The sequence below is a fragment of the Thermomyces lanuginosus genome (genome assembly GCF_041956635.1).
Source record: "Thermomyces lanuginosus strain ATCC 200065 unplaced genomic scaffold VTN49scaffold_22, whole genome shotgun sequence".
In the NCBI taxonomy this organism is placed as follows: Eukaryota; Fungi; Ascomycota; class Eurotiomycetes; order Eurotiales; family Trichocomaceae; genus Thermomyces; species Thermomyces lanuginosus.
The window spans coordinates 208864-224019 of record NW_027192356.1 but is presented as its reverse complement, the minus strand read 5'-3'; the positions used below and the strand labels follow the sequence as shown (position 1 = coordinate 224019).

The 15156-nt window shown below is 51.5% G+C and overlaps 7 protein-coding genes across 7 annotated transcripts; 1 reads left to right on the top strand and 6 right to left on the bottom strand.

Annotated features, from left to right (window-relative positions):
* Nucleotides 1-111: 111 nt before the first annotated feature.
* VTN49DRAFT_1001 (uncharacterized protein) lies at nucleotides 112-1469 on the bottom strand (the record flags this gene model as incomplete). The annotated part of the gene is made up of 5 exons (XM_069408569.1): nucleotides 112-687; nucleotides 753-931; nucleotides 999-1085; nucleotides 1169-1337; nucleotides 1392-1469. The coding sequence occupies 5 exons, from the start codon at nucleotides 1467-1469 to the stop codon at nucleotides 112-114; spliced, it is 1089 nt and encodes a 362-aa protein (XP_069270041.1).
* A 277-nt stretch (nucleotides 1470-1746) lies between these two features.
* On the bottom strand, nucleotides 1747-5103 carry VTN49DRAFT_1000 (uncharacterized protein; the record flags this gene model as incomplete). The annotated part of the gene is made up of 5 exons (XM_069408568.1): nucleotides 1747-1879; nucleotides 1938-4716; nucleotides 4769-4854; nucleotides 4909-4997; nucleotides 5098-5103. The coding sequence occupies 5 exons, from the start codon at nucleotides 5101-5103 to the stop codon at nucleotides 1747-1749; spliced, it is 3093 nt and encodes a 1030-aa protein (XP_069270040.1).
* An 807-nt stretch (nucleotides 5104-5910) lies between these two features.
* Nucleotides 5911-8355, top strand: VTN49DRAFT_999 (uncharacterized protein; the record flags this gene model as incomplete). Its single annotated transcript, XM_069416681.1, has 1 exon — nucleotides 5911-8355. The coding sequence occupies one exon, from the start codon at nucleotides 5911-5913 to the stop codon at nucleotides 8353-8355; it is 2445 nt and encodes an 814-aa protein (XP_069270039.1).
* Nucleotides 8356-8973: 618 nt separating this feature from the next.
* Nucleotides 8974-10874, bottom strand: VTN49DRAFT_998 (uncharacterized protein; the record flags this gene model as incomplete). Its single annotated transcript, XM_069416680.1, has 4 exons — nucleotides 8974-9580; nucleotides 9633-9700; nucleotides 9750-10402; nucleotides 10472-10874. The coding sequence occupies 4 exons, from the start codon at nucleotides 10872-10874 to the stop codon at nucleotides 8974-8976; spliced, it is 1731 nt and encodes a 576-aa protein (XP_069270038.1).
* Nucleotides 10875-11355: 481 nt separating this feature from the next.
* On the bottom strand, nucleotides 11356-12292 carry VTN49DRAFT_997 (uncharacterized protein; the record flags this gene model as incomplete). The annotated part of the gene is made up of 2 exons (XM_069416679.1): nucleotides 11356-11834; nucleotides 11896-12292. 2 exons carry the CDS (start codon nucleotides 12290-12292, stop codon nucleotides 11356-11358), a joined length of 876 nt encoding a protein of 291 aa, XP_069270037.1.
* A 361-nt stretch (nucleotides 12293-12653) lies between these two features.
* On the bottom strand, nucleotides 12654-13613 carry VTN49DRAFT_996 (uncharacterized protein; the record flags this gene model as incomplete). Its single annotated transcript, XM_069416678.1, has 2 exons — nucleotides 12654-13155; nucleotides 13213-13613. The coding sequence occupies 2 exons, from the start codon at nucleotides 13611-13613 to the stop codon at nucleotides 12654-12656; spliced, it is 903 nt and encodes a 300-aa protein (XP_069270036.1).
* Nucleotides 13614-14383: 770 nt separating this feature from the next.
* On the bottom strand, nucleotides 14384-14689 carry VTN49DRAFT_995 (uncharacterized protein; the record flags this gene model as incomplete). The annotated part of the gene is made up of 2 exons (XM_069416677.1): nucleotides 14384-14437; nucleotides 14522-14689. 2 exons carry the CDS (start codon nucleotides 14687-14689, stop codon nucleotides 14384-14386), a joined length of 222 nt encoding a protein of 73 aa, XP_069270035.1.
* Between the last annotated feature and the right edge of the window lie 467 nt (nucleotides 14690-15156).

Sequence of the window (15156 nt, the reverse complement as noted above, 5' to 3'; positions counted from 1 at the left end):
GGACAGCTGATGAGTCGTCATATTCCATGATCTTCATTAGATCTCTCTGTTAGATAGGTAGATAGAATAATAATCCCGAAAGAGTAGTTTTGTACACTTGACAAGAAAGGGTCACTTTTTCACTGCATTGACCTCTTCGTCCTTTGGCAAAATATCCGGCACTGGTCCGATCGGCGTGATGCTGAACGGATTAATCTGCCGATGCGACTTTGTGTAATGCTTCTTGATATGCTCAAACTGCGTCGTCTCTTTGAATGCGGGAATATCCCAATACAAATGTCTCAACCACTTATGAATCGCGGGATACCCCGAACGAATATCCCTCAGATTTGTCTTGAAATGCTGGACATAGACGGGGTCAAACCGGATGATTGTCGTGTAGAGCCGAATATCCGCCTCGGTGATGGAGTCACCGAAGTAGTAGATCTTGCCTTGTTTCTGTCTCTCGGCCAGATGGGCTTCGACGCGGTCCAGAGCGGCGAAGAGGGCGACGACGGCTTTCTCGTATGCTTCCTGCGTGGTTGCGAAGCCGGATTTGTAGACGCCATTGTTGATGTCGTTGTAGACCCATTCGTTGGTGGCCTCGATGTCGCTGCGGAGGGATGGGGGGAAGAGGTCGACATTGCGGTATTCGGGGGCGATAAGGTCGTCAAATTCGTAGTAGAACATGCGAATGATTTCGGAACTCTATACATATCTCGCATATTAGCTCTGAAGAAATGAGTCTGGGGGAAGATTAGTTATGAATTTACCTCATTATTCACGATCGTTTTGGTCTTGGTGTCGTAAAGCATCGGCACGGTGAACCGGCCTTGATATTCCGGGTTCACAAACAAGTAGATATCCCGTAAATGGGTAAACTCCGGATGTACTGGGTTCGGATGCACATACTCTCCGGGGAGTTGCTCATCGGGCGTGACGAAGCGCCATCCTAATCTCACCAGTAAGTACTTACCACCGATTATTCCCTCAAAAGCATGCATCTGTAAGAGACTTACCCTTTTCGCCCATATGCCAATGAACACTCGTCACCGGAATAATATCCTCCAACCCCTTGAGCTTCCTCGTAATCAACGTCCGATGTGCTAGATTCCCCAAGCGTAAGCATTGGCCATTGATATTCCCTTTCCCCCGCAGTAGATATGATGAGCGGAAAGCGAAAACATACCCCACGGACAAGCATACGACACAAAGAGATGATAGCGATTCTTCTCCGGCGGGTATTGTGCACCAGGCTCTCTGGAGATAAAACTGCGGAACTGCGACACGGCCCGCTTGAACTCCCCCGTCTTGTCCTCGGGGTGTACCCAGTGGAGGATGCTGTCACCTTGCTTAGTCTTTTTTTCAGAGCTGTCAGCTTCAGCATGAGCAGTTTCTGGGGTTGTTCATACCGTCATTGTTCGAACTGAGAATCTCTGAGGAAGAAGGAACAGTCGCTTGGAGAGGGCTTGGAGGAATATGAGGGGCATGTTTGATAATGAGGGGATTCTCCGAGAGGATGACGTTTTACGGCGCAGCTCCAGAGTCCAGCCCAGAATGCCCTAATCACGTTGCTTACTCAACGATTGGGTGATCAGTCAGCCATGAATTCTATTTAGAGCCCGACAAAGATACAATTACGAAGAGCAAATTGCTATTCGGTAAATTAGTGAAGACAGAGAACTCGACAAGGGATTATGTCTCATCTATGCTACCTAATAATATCGATTTACTAACTACATCGCAATCATGAGACCACGCCGTCCACTACAGTTTCACCATCACGTACGGAATCTCAACATCCTCCTCCGTTTGATCTTCGGCCGTAACCTCGAAGATGACGTTCTTCTGATGCTCCGGAACGGGCTTCTTGCTGACGTGCTCGACCAGCTTGCTCATCCTGGTATATCGTTAGTACAAACCCATACCTTACGAATACAAACATGAATGATACGTACTTCAAAGGCAAACGGTCCTTCAGCTTCGACGGCGGGTAGAAGCTGGCATACAGCAAGCTCACGCCAGAGCTAACCATGGTCACATTCAAACCAAGCTCAGAGAAGTAGTCCAGGAATTCCTGGAGAGTAATGTCCTCCACCTCAAACCGATCCCAGAGCTTGTCGATCGTGACCTCGCCCTTCTTGCCCAGATACTTGCCCTTGGGGCTGGCAATGGGCTCGCTGAAGCCAAAGAACGGCAGCGCCAAGTTGACGAAGCCGTTCTTGTACTTCCCAATATCCTTCTTGCCATCAATGATCTTGTAGAGCTCGAGAATGACCAGACCCGTCACCAGAGCAGTGGTCGTGGCAATGGCAGGGATGATCTTGCCAGCAATGAACTTTGTCTTGTGCCGGTCGGCTGGAGGAATGTCATAGTTCTCCGCACGCAGGTTACTGGCGGCAGTGATAAAGTCAATGTGATAGTTGGTGTCGTCATCCTTTTCAAACTCGACCGGAATCAGGCGGAAGCCGGCCAAGTCCTTCGGCGACGGCAACGCCGCGACGATCTTCTTGAGTTCGTCGCTGTCGTCGAGAGAGGCAGACTGCGCGTTGGGGTCAGGCTCGTTGTCATCGGCCTGGATCTTGACATTCGAGCTAGGAGTGAACTCGGGAATGATCACGTTGTCCACCACCTTTCGATAGTACTCCTTGTCAACGCGAGGAGCCTTGATGCCATAGTTGAAGGCATGTAGATTGGCAGCCGCCACAATGAAGTTCATATGAGTCGGATTGGTGCTGTCGAACTTGAGCGGAGTGGGAGCACGCTTAGGCCCGGACCAGAATGGCTGACCACTCGAAGTCTTTGCGTCTCGCGGGAAGTTGTAGAGTAGCTGCTGGATGGCATTGTTGAACTGTGCCTCGAACTGATGACGAGCCCAGACAATGCAATCATCGAAGCTAAGCGGCTTATCGGTAACAAGGAAGCTGTGGAGCTGTTCCAGCGTCTGCTTTTCGTTCCCAGTCTGCTTCAGGGTCTGTTCAATGTAGTTTGGTTGCGACAGGTACTGGTTGACAGCCTGCGGAGGGCCAACGAAGTATGTCTGGAAGAGATCGCGAGCCCAAGCAATCGTGTGCTCAATCCGGTTGGGGAAACTCTTGATGGTGCACATTGGGAATGACTTCTCTGGAGGATCTTGAGAGCTGGAGTATGACTCGGTCACATACGGCAGGACAACCTGCGTGTTGCCCTTCGTGCCAAGCGTTCCGCTTTCGAGCAACGGCTTGCGGAAGAAGACGCACCGGCGATCGACGTATGTCCGAGCATCAACGTTGTCCAAGGCATTGGTCACCAGATCGAGCTCACTCCAGAACTGCTCGTTGAAGATGTTTTCCGTATCGGCACCAACGCGATCCCGGTACGTGACGATCTTGTCGCGCAATTCAGGATTCATTCCCTGGACTGCAGCCGACGCGCAGTCGCTCTTCAGCTTACCGACATCATTGCTGCGGAACAGGAACTGGCGGTTGAGATTGCTCCTCTCGATCTGATCCATGTCAGTAACACGGATCTTGCCTTTGGGCCCGACGCCGAGACCAATCATGGCCCAGTTCTTGAGCATCTCGCACCCAATAGCACCAGCTCCGACAAGGAACGTGCTGACGTTGGACAGCTTTTCTTGGAAGTCCTTTCCGAAAACTGCAATCTGACCGTCATATCGAGTTCCCAGTGGTTTGCAAGTCTCCTCTGTCCGCGTAACCGACTCCGGCAAAGACTCAAGGGAATCAAAGTACACCCACTGGACGACAGGGTGGAATTTTCCAGAAACGCTCTTGAGCACCTCTTGAGCAGCGAGACCGCCGAAGAAAGCCGCCAACGGATTGAGATCGCCACGTGCCTGATAGCTGAGTTCCTTGATGAGATTGTCATCAAGTTCGACCTTTTCTTCTCCCTGTGAAGCAATATCTTTGGCAATCTTAAGGACTTCCTCAGCATCAGCCTCATTATGGGGTCGGGGAAATTCTCCGTTGTGCGCCTCGGCGAAATGGTGCAGGGCCTGAATGCCAACGTGCAGCTGTAGAGGGCGGTCAAACTTCGCAAAGTCCGAGATCAACAGCTGCGGGTTCTTCAGCTGTTCGCGCAGCGGCTGGAAATCGATGAACTTTGGCATCTTCACCTGATGGAAGAGACCGCCACCCTGGTATTCACCGAGACCGGACACATCGCCGATGGAGAATGTGTAGGGACCCTTGACTGTAACTTTCCGAGGATCGCTGTTATTTAAGCCCTCCATTCCCTTGACCTCGGTAAAAGTCACGTAGTCACCATCTTCGAGACCGTGCCGGCTTTCATCGAGGGCCGACACAAGGCCGGTCTCGTCGATGTTGGCGACAATCCCACTGACGGGCTCCTCGCCAGTAGGGTCACCAACGGTGAAGTTCTTCCCAAAGTCATTGAATAAATACCCGAAAAGCCCGAAAGTATCGGTGATGACGACGTAGATGCCATTAGCGTGGCAGAAATCGGAAATCAACAACTGATCCTTCAGCGGCGTGTTGGTGAGGACTACGACCTGGAATCGCTTCAACACTGACAGGTCCGCCGTCAAGCTGTCGGACTCGAAAACGGTGACCGGTACGTAAGGGTTGAGTTCAGAAATTCGCGGCGCGGTTACATCTGCCCGGCGTTTGCCGACGTCTTCAGCCTGAAGGAAGAACTGTGACGACAGATCTGCAATGGCGACTGGGTTAGGGTCGAAAAGAGTGAGCGACTTTACGCCCGCGAGGGCCACATTCTTGGCTGGTTGCAGTCAGCCCGACGTTGCACCATGGTCTATCTTATCGGAACATACCAATTTCCACGCCGAGGCCCTTGAGTCCCGCGATGAGCACGTTCGACGTGCCCATCCGCTTCATCGCCTCATGGCCAAGGACGTAGCTGGAGGACACCATGTTAGCATTGGATTTGCCGGTAAGATACCCCCGGACTTACAGTTGTCTGCTGTACAACGACTCATCAATCTCCCCACTCTTAATCAACTCCACCGTTTCCTGCGGATTGTCGAGCTGCATCTTGCCGTCCTGTTGATGTTGTTAGCAAGAAGAAGTCCAAAATGGCCGGCCACCACGCGAGGTTGCGGCCCGGATGGTAGCGGGCGGTTGATTAGAAATCAGTCCTTACCGTCATGGTCTTCTTCACCGGTCGAACGACTTCTGAGTTGGTGGAAGCCTTTCGCTTGACCGGCTTGGTAATCTCCGGAATATCCTTGTGGGAATGAATGTTGACAAACTGCGGAATGGAAAGTCTTGCCTCAGATCCAGCAAGACTTTCCAGCAATCAACGAGGGAAGCTTGTCGTCCTGGATGAGGGGAGAAGTCGGATGTGGCGGGGTGTGTAGCGGCGATGTTTAGCAAAGGAGTGTCCAAGTCGACCCGGGCGAATTTGGCAGCCAATTCTCGGGCTGGACTGATGGACCGAAGGAACGAAAACGACTGTCTAGAGAAGAGAAGAAGCGAAAGGAACCGCAATGAATCATGAAGCTGTTCAGTTGTCTGCTCATTACATAATCTCCAAACCCAGTGTCTCTACGTAAGAGTCGGGCAGTATTACACCGTGATTGGCTGAATGTCTCTCAGCCCCGCCAATGATGGATATGTTGCCTCAGGCAGCAAGGCTCTCGTCACTGATTCAAACGCGTGCCCGATAAGTACTGAAGCTGATTGAGGCTGGCTCCAGATCCAAATGAAGCAAATGGGTATGACTAGCCTGGCAAGGAAGGGTGCAGAATGAAGCATGCGTAGGGTGATTGACTTGAGCATTGACGCGTTCAGAAGTCCCTTTGATCTCGACCAAATTACGGAGTACTAGTATCGCCGACGCGCACGCGTTCATCGTCCGCATAGCAGGAACTGTGCACTGTGCAAATGATAAACAAAGAACGCAAAGCACCTGAGCACTGGAAATAGATGCCAGTTCCGCATTGCACACGACACAATGCTACATGAGATCCTTCTGGCTCTCTCTGGCCAGCCATCGCCGCTTGTTGATCCGGAACTGGGTAAAACTGGAGCAGCTCCCGGGCCCATCCCTTTATTATCGCCGCCGGAAAAGGCCCTTCTCTCATCTTTGGCGCATCTGAGCCGATTACACGCTTTGCTCTGTGCTCATACCGCGCGGATATCGTCTACACATCCGTCACCGATCTGTCGCGCAGTCTCTTCCGCAATCGCAACCGTGCAGTTGGGCAAATTCAAGAAGAAAATCCTAGAGGTGGAACAGGCGATACTTGCCAAAGACAGCAGCTATGTGGGCGGGTATGGCATTGTACCTCTTTCTATCATCGTGTCCGAATTTGCACCGTGGACGCGAAGGCTGGAGTGGTTGTGGCAAGTCGCACAATTCATTCAGCCAGAGGAGAACGGAGAAGGGTCTCCGAGTACGGGTGCGAAGGTAATTGATTATTTGCGGGGAGAATCGCATACAGGATACGGAGATTTGGAGGGGATCGCTCTGGAATTGGTCAGAGCCGCAGAAACAGCTTGGCTGCGGCAGTTGTCAGTGTGGTTGCTCTATGGAGAGCTGCCGACGTTTGGGAAAGATGATTTCTTCATTCAAGCCAGGGCGCCTGAGGATGCAGATGAGCTTGAGTCGTCTCGAGGGATCTCGGATTTCTCCATACGGTCCGACCTGCTGCCTAATTTCGTTTCGAGCGCTACTGCTGCGTCTATTCTTTTCATTGGAAAGTCATTGAACCGTGTCAGGGGACGTCGAAATCGTTCTACACTTGATACAAGCTCGGGGTCTGTGACTGGCGTCTCTCTGAACAATGACCATATCCAGCACTTATCCTCATTAAAGTCTCCCATCTCGTCAGCCGCCCTAGCAAAGGCTGTCACGGAGATTAGGCATTCATTATCGCAAACATCACTCTCGAAACTCCTGCCCCTTCCGAAAATTATCGAGGTATTGTCATTGGTACATGACTTTCTTCTCCTGGGACGAGGTGAATTCGTTATGGCTCTAGTGACCCATGCAGATGCACGAATCCAAGCCCGGCATCAGAGCACCGGCATCAGAAAGGGACTCGAGGGGGTCGGTATCAAAGAAGGGGAAGTGGCCGCCGTGCTAGCCCAGACTTGGTCGGAAATGTCCTCACTCAAGAACGAAGAAGATCCGGTAGACGAGGAACTGGATCTTGCGCGAGATCTACTGCATCTATCCATCAACAACTCGAGTCGCGTAGCAACTCCGTCACGAGACTCACGCAGCGCCGGCCTTGCGGCCGAGATCTCCAGCGTCTCGTTTGATGATCTCTTGTTTCCGACGCCAACGTCCTTGACATTACGGGTGCAACCTCCAGTTGACCTGTTCCTTTCCCAGTCCGAGGCCGCTGTATATTCCAAAATCCATTCGTATCTCCTCGGTATCCGGCGAGCGCAGATCCGCCTAAGCGGTCTATGGAAGCACACGGCGATGCGACGAATACACCCGAGCCCTTGGGGACCTCCGCGAAGCAACACCCGAGGCGGGGAGTTTCGTCTTCGATCACAGCGAGAACGGCACAACGCAAGGAACGTCCAGATGCGGGCCATCTGGGCTACCGCGACGGCCGCCCTCTTCGTCCTCTCAGAAATCGGCGGATACTTCCAAGGCGAGGTAGTGCAAGGAAACTGGGAACACTTCCGGTACTGGCTCCAGTATGCAGCCTCCCCACGGTTAGGCACCTCGTCCCGGCCTCCAACCTCACGGCCCGGAACAGCAACCCGACCTGGGACAGCCTCACGGCCACAAACATCTTCCAGACGAGGAACGGAATCACGCCCAGCTACAGCGCGACCAATTGACTCACCACGTTTCAGTCAATTCCTCGCTCATCAGCAACTACAACAACAGCAACAACAGCAGCAGCATGATCCCGAATCCGTCACCATCGCACACCGCCGCTACCTCATCTCCCTCACCCAGTCCCTTTTCCTCACAGAAACCGGCTTCACCAGCAGCCTCCGCGGCTTCCTCAGCGACATCGACCACCTGATCGCCCTGGTTACACGTCTCGCCGACGTCCAACGCAACCTCGACCTGGAAGCCGACGACGGTGTGGTCGACGCACTTGTCGACTACGCACAGGAGGAACGAGCACTATGGGACGAACTACAGTCGTCCCGGTCCGCGATTGAGCGCGGCATCAAGGACCTCATCGTCAAACTGCGCGACATTGACGACCGCCGTGCCGGGGAAGGAAGCAAGTTGGCTTCTTCTGAAGGGGTCGGCGTAGCCGCCGGCAGTTTCGTTCCGGGACAGCAGCAGACTAATGCTAACAACAATAATGTCTACGTTCCGCGTAAGCCAGCGGGTGTTGATCGATTACTGATGAAGTTGGATTCGGTCAATATGACTCAGACCCTGGCCAAGGGCTCTGATGTTGAAGAGGACGAATAATCCGCAGATCTTAGGGGCCATCTTGCTCGCAGATAGGAGGCCCCAAGATTCGACCATATCATGTACAATACATCCAACGGGACACGACCTTCATTCAGATAGGGACTTAGTTATGGTATCTACCATAATGTTCAGAGACCTGATCGTTCAATCGATACCCAGAGAAGTCACCAATGTCTTCTCCGTAGGCATAGGCTGAACACATGTACCGACCGTGTGACTCAGAGATATAGTCTTGTTTCCTCATGAGTCAAGAACCCAAGGATGTATCAGAAGGTGTGCAAGACCATCCGAAATCGCTGCTTGGCAAAACGCCACAATCTGACATACGATATACTCCGTACACTCTCTATGATCGGATCCACCTCTCCGTTGGGAAAGTTCCGATGAAGGGAAAGCAACAAACAACGGAGAAACTCCGATGTCAACATTATCATGCTCGTATTCATTGCAACGGTAGCGAGAGGAACTTGTGTCTAGAACTTCGACGACGGCAAGGAAAATACGTCTGATATCCCGATCCTGACGGGTAAAAGTAAGTCTTGGAGAAGACCATAATGACGTCTATGATCTGTTTCATGATCTGTTTCAAAGTGACAGTATATACCTAACTCGTCTTCAGATGATGTACGTAAATCGATTCGATTCTCGACCACCCATCAGGCCTTCGTTCTCTGCAGCTCGCGTGTCCATTTCGATCCCAACCTGTCTCTCCGCTTCGGCGAGCTTGCGATTCGCCCGAGCCAAAAGCAGTCGTAATGTGATGGCTAGCGCAGCAACGAAGATCATAAACAGGAAGCAGATCATCATGCCCCGCACATACCAAGGTCCGTCCGCGTCGGGGTAGAGACGAGTGCCAATCAGCGGCCCACACTGGCCGATCACATTGAGGATTGCGACTCCGGTGCCTTTCCCTTCGTGCGCGACGCGGTTGTCCATGCTCCACACGATGATGATGGTGACTGCGGAGAAAAACCCCGCTGTCGCCGGGAAGATGCAGAGGTAGCGAAGGAAAGTGTTCAATTTGCTCGGAATGTAATCGTGAAAGTGTCCAACGATGCCAAGCGCGAGGTATGAAAGGCTCGACAACAGCGCATGGAAAATCAAGTACGGGCTGCGCGTGCGACTCCGATCGGACCGGGATGCAGTGAGTATGACGACTACAAACGCTGCCAGGAAGGGCGGTGCGGAGAGCGCTTGGGATGCCAGAGCTGAATAACCCATGCTTGGAACGTACGGTCAGCATCACTCTCATGCCACGCTACGGGATATCCTACTCCTTGACAATTGTCGGGAGAAATACTGGCATCGAGCTGAATGCCACATTACAGCCCAGAAACATTAGCTGCTTATATGTTAGCCAACTGTAGAGTGCTAGGTAGGAGACCACTCACAGCAGGAAGATACGACTTTGGATCGCGTAGCGTTTCCAACACCGCTTTCCAATTGAACGTCTCTGAAGTTTCATGACGTGCGGACTTGCTCCCCTGGAGTCGTAGCCTGGCAACCTTGCGCTCGCGCCGTGTGAGGAATCTTGCCTGTGATGGCGAATCGGGAATGAACATCCAGGCAAACACTGCTACAACGACGCTCGGAAAGCCTTCGGCGAGAAACAGTAACCTCCACGGGGCAATTGGACCTGCACTGCCCAGCTTCACAATCAACCATGCGAGGCTGCTAGCAAACGAGGATGCGAGCGGAGCGGCCGAGATGAAAAGTGCGGTTCGGAAGGCCAATTCCTCTCTCCTGTAGAACAACGACAGGTAGAACGGCACGCCGGGACCGAAAGCAGCTTCGGAGACTCCGAGAAGAGCTCTCAGAATGGCCATGGCCCAGAAGGACGTGGCAAGACATTGCATTGACGCCACCAGCCCAAAACTAGTCACGCACAGGGGAATGTAAATATGTGCAGGCACCAGTTTGTACATCAACGTCATCCACTCGAAAGCTATGTACGTAATATAAAATGCCGTGAGAAGCCACTCATATTTCCCAGAAGATAGATGGAGATCGTCTGTGAGCCCTGCGATCTTTGCATTTCCAATATCTGCATAGATTGTTAGTCAATTTGATCAATTCCATGCAGCATATGAAATTGGCCTGCCAGGGCACTAACTTGAACGATCTAAAAAAGATAGCATGTACAATAGAGCCAAGAATGGAACCAGTCGCCTGTCAAACTTCTTGATAACTTCGCGCTCCTCCTCTGGAGAGTAATCTCGACTATGACCCCGCAAGGACGTTCGCGCGGGTGGCTTGAATATTCGCTCCGAGTCATATCCCTCATCAGAGTCGTCCGAGAGGCCGCCCCGCGACGTCCAATCATCAGACCGATCGTCATTCTGGTCGAGGTTGGTGTTTAGTGGAGGGAGGTTCGCCGGGCCAGGTTGAGGGCGGCTTGACACCCCCTCCCGATCCGGGCCGCTTGATTCATTGTGACCGTATTGAGAACTGGAACTAGCTGAAGGCGTATTCTCGCTATCGGAGGAGGAAAGGGAATGTTGCTCGGGGTACGACATATCGCACGAAATTGGAGCTGTCCCTGCCAGGACTCATTGGGTTCAAAAGATCGACAAGATCATCTCAGCAAGCACATTACGAGCTGCAGACAAACCTGATAGATACTGTTAATCCCTCATCGATAGCATCTGGCAAGAGGAAGCTAGGTGCGGCATGTGGATTGCGGATGCATTGATTATCACGTGGAAGAAGTTGGAGCTCCAAATGGACGGGATCTTTATGTATTTCCTAATATAGTTAAGGATACGTTTCTAGATTAAGGTCTTGGATACTTGTCTTGGTAGCTTTCTTGTCGATCATTTTCTGTAGAGCGGAGCTTGGCCAGTTGACAGATGTCCTGCGTACGGAGTGAATGGGGAAAAGGTATAGGCGGAACTGGCAAGGTCACCATGAGCAATATTTGAATCACCGAATACTTTAGAAACAGATTCGCTTGAATCAGCCCTTTACATGACGGTCACGTTGATTACAATCGATGCTTCAAGGTCTCCAGTACGAGGCGGAGTATTGGGGCCGATAGCAATCAGAGCCACGGAGACGTTTGGCTGAGCCGTCTGGCTGATCGCCATGAAGTTCAAATCGCCGCTTCTTCCCTCCAAGCAGTTGGGCTGCTCTGTCCCGAGCATACACGAATATAACTTCAAGTTCGGGGATCAGCCAGTGAGAATCCAGGCCACGAGCCTGAAGACAGCTGAGCGCATTCTCGGCGCTATCGCGGAGGAAACGCGCTGCACTGGCCTTCTCAGCATAGTCACCATCATCAATGTCTTTGAAATCTCGCTTAGCTTTGAGATAAACATTGACGATCCGCCTGAGTTTCTCGTCAAGGCTAGTATCGTCTTGGATGCGAGCGGCATCAGCTTGATCCTCAGCTTCGCTCTTTGCGAGGGCAATGTACGCGTGCTCTACATTATGGCCGGCATCGCTAGTATCAGATGAGAGTGCATGACCTGTATCTACTACAAGTAAAATTGTTAGCTTCAAAATCAATGAGAGCAATGTCAACAGTAGCCCACAGACGTTTGATTAGAAGCGACTTGAGCGCAATGTGCTTTTCGATCACCTCGTCGACCATTCCCCCAGGCATATGAGGATCGACTCCAACGAAGGCGGCAATGTAAAGCTCCTCAGCAGCAATGGTGTTCACTACCCGGCCGCTCTGCGTGATGATCACGAGAGCTCTGTCGTAAACTGTCACGAAGCCGTCTTCAATTGACTCAGGACGGCCGAGGATGACCTTCACTTGGTGACGAATCAGATCATGGAGAAGCCCACGAACACTTGTCTTTTGTCTGATTTCACGAAGAGCTTGACCGGGCTCTTTGATGGCTTTGTATTTGGCAACCAGCCCCAGGACCCGATCCATAATGTCGATGTGGCCGCTTGAGCCGAAAGAGGTTACAATGGGGTTCGACATGAGGAGCAGCTGGGAGAAAACCAAGGAAAGCGAGGCACGCCAGCTCACAAAGAAAAGAACAAAGACGTGTTTGCGTGTGGAGATGAGAGTTCACGGCTACACGATCGAACAATGAAGAATATCGTAACAGGATTGTCCGCTTGTATGAACAAATTCTGCACAGTCTAGAGAGAAAGTCCTGTGCATCCTGCTCGAAAGGGAGCATAATCATCATAACCTCTTCATTAAAGGAGAGGTCGAGAAAGATCAGCTGGACCTCAGAATTCTTCAAAATCAGATGCTTGTCATTCATACCGTGCCGTGTACAATCTGGGTATCATACTTAATTTAGAAAGACACAGAAATTTGCTTCAGTTCCATATCAACTCTCATTCTTTAGCTTCCACAGCCGCTCCACTTCGTCAACCAGTCTTGATACGCTGGATCCATTGGGGCAGTCTTTCCATTGCCCACCGTCTCGGATACACCATATTTTCTCATCAAGACGTACTGTGCAGCTCCTGGTGACTCCGACTTCCGCACTATGTTGCACGCTCAACCGCAGCAGGGCAATCCCGCTGGGATCATCTGGAGTGGGATCGGACGGATCGTCCAAGCCGCCACGTTCATGACTTGCGCAAGCATTTAGTGCATCAAAGTCAATTCCATGCTCTGCTGCACAATGCTCAACGAAAGTTCGCTCAGGGATCTTCTTATAGTCTCCGACCAGGCAGTTGGCAAAGCCAAGGGACCGAATCGTGGGAGTCCGCTGTGACGGGTTGTCAGGAGGGAAGGGAAGGTTCGCGGCGCATAGCATGAGAATGTTCCCAATGCACTCGGACGGACCATGCTTGCATTCCACGTCCGAAGTCTTGTTCGAGATTCTACGGGTATCGTTATTAGCACAATTACTTGAATTTTGGAACAATCGCCGCACGTACTTTCCAATAAATGACAGCTGGAAGTCCACCTTATCGCTGATGCGCTCCATCGCCGGAACAACAAGCTGCTGTAAACAATCCCGGGCGTCCACGCATTGGCTCATGATGTGCGCTTCCAGAGGCACTTTTATGGAAGGATTCGCGGCCTGAGCAGCCATCTCCTGAGCCGCGTGCTCAGCCTGTTCATGTTCTCCAGCGACTTTGACGAAGAGGCGGTTCAAATAGAAAAAATAGACCACTAAGCACACCAAAATGATGACCAGGGTCCGCCGCAAATTTCGGTTTATGACACGTTCTCTCCAGGAGGTGACGCTGCCCTCAACGATGCCTCTTTCATCTTGGGGCCTGAAGTCCTCCTCCCGCGCCAGCTCCTCATAAGCCTTGTATACGTCGTTCACCATTGCGCTGACTGTCGAGGATAAAGCTTGAAAGCACTTTTATTCTCAAGCAGCTGTTCAGGATGTCGTCACAGGAGCACGTGCATATAAAATCACGTGACCAAAACAGACTAGCCTATTGCGTCACAACTCGTGGAGTGGAGCTTGGCCTGCGGAGGACAGGCAGAATCCAAGCCGAATCGCCAATATCCCAGCAAGGGTCTGGCTGTGCCATATCTGGGTGGTGCAACCTGAACCCATTCTAGGCGATGGCTAACAGTCTAGAAGCAGTGCTGCGCCGATAAACTCTCGGGGAGTCTCCTGTACCTCCTGAACGTCGGCATCGAGAGCCTTAGGCAATCCTCATCAAGAGTTTAAAGGGATCGCATCAGTGAAAGTACGTTCCCGGCCTCGTTTTGAACGAATTTCTGATGTCCATTGACTCCCATCAAATCAGCTGGTCGAACATTTGCAGCGAGTCGTCAATTGGCTTACGGCAGTCAGCCTGCAGAACCACTGGCTTAACCAAATGTGTATACTATGTACAATTGCTTCCTTCTATAGAAGGCTGTTTCCCAGATCTTCATGGGCGTTATGCTTGGAGTGACTGCGCCATGAATAAAGGACACTTGACATCGACCATTCGATGTTTGGTTCGGGTTGAGCCGAAGAGTTCATTTACACGGCATTGTCAGGAAAGTCGGTCAACTCAAAGCTGGACTTTATTCCCCTTCCAGTACTTGCCAACGGCAATACTGTTGCCATAATCTGCCGGCTAATAGTGATGGATTGTGTCATCCTTCCGTCTTTGAGCTGAAGAACTGAAAGCGCTGATGACTAACAATGACCTGATAATAGTGGTTAAGTCAGCCGCTCCTATGTGCAATGTCGTAAGTAGCAATACTAGCCACATGTGACATACGGTCACATACTACCTCCGTACATTCCGTGCTCAGGTACGACCGTTCATAGGCTGCAGTAATGTTAGGTCGTATACGAAGTGCCATTGCAAGATTGGTGGCATACGTCAGGGGTTGGCGGGCCAAAGTTGTCATCGGCCCGAGACGGCTGCCATGCCGGGCCACTCCAGGCTTATGCATGCAAGAAGCTGAAATCCTTCTTCTGATGCCGCCCGGTGCGCCCAGTGGAAAGACGCCATTGATTCGCTTACGTGGTAAAACGGTTGTATGGTTGTTTTTTCAATTGGAGGGCAATCGTCGCTCCGGCACCGGCGGTAAACGTCTGCCAGACCTGAGCCGCCATCGGCCGAGATGTAAGTTACCTACTATATCCGAGTACGATGTCGTCAGAGGGCCTACTACTGTAGATGGTAGTCCTATTCAGAAGCTCTGCGCGGTCTGATTAAATATATAGGTTAAGAAGGTTAAGTACTTATATTCCTGCTGATCAAGTAGGCGATGTTCATGATGATCAGCATTTCAGGGGGAACACATTTGCAGGATTAAGTTACAAAAAGTTGGGCGTCACTCAACAGTACACTAACTGATTGCCCTCATCTATCTGGCACCAGAACAACAATCCATGTCGTTGCCAATTTACCATACAA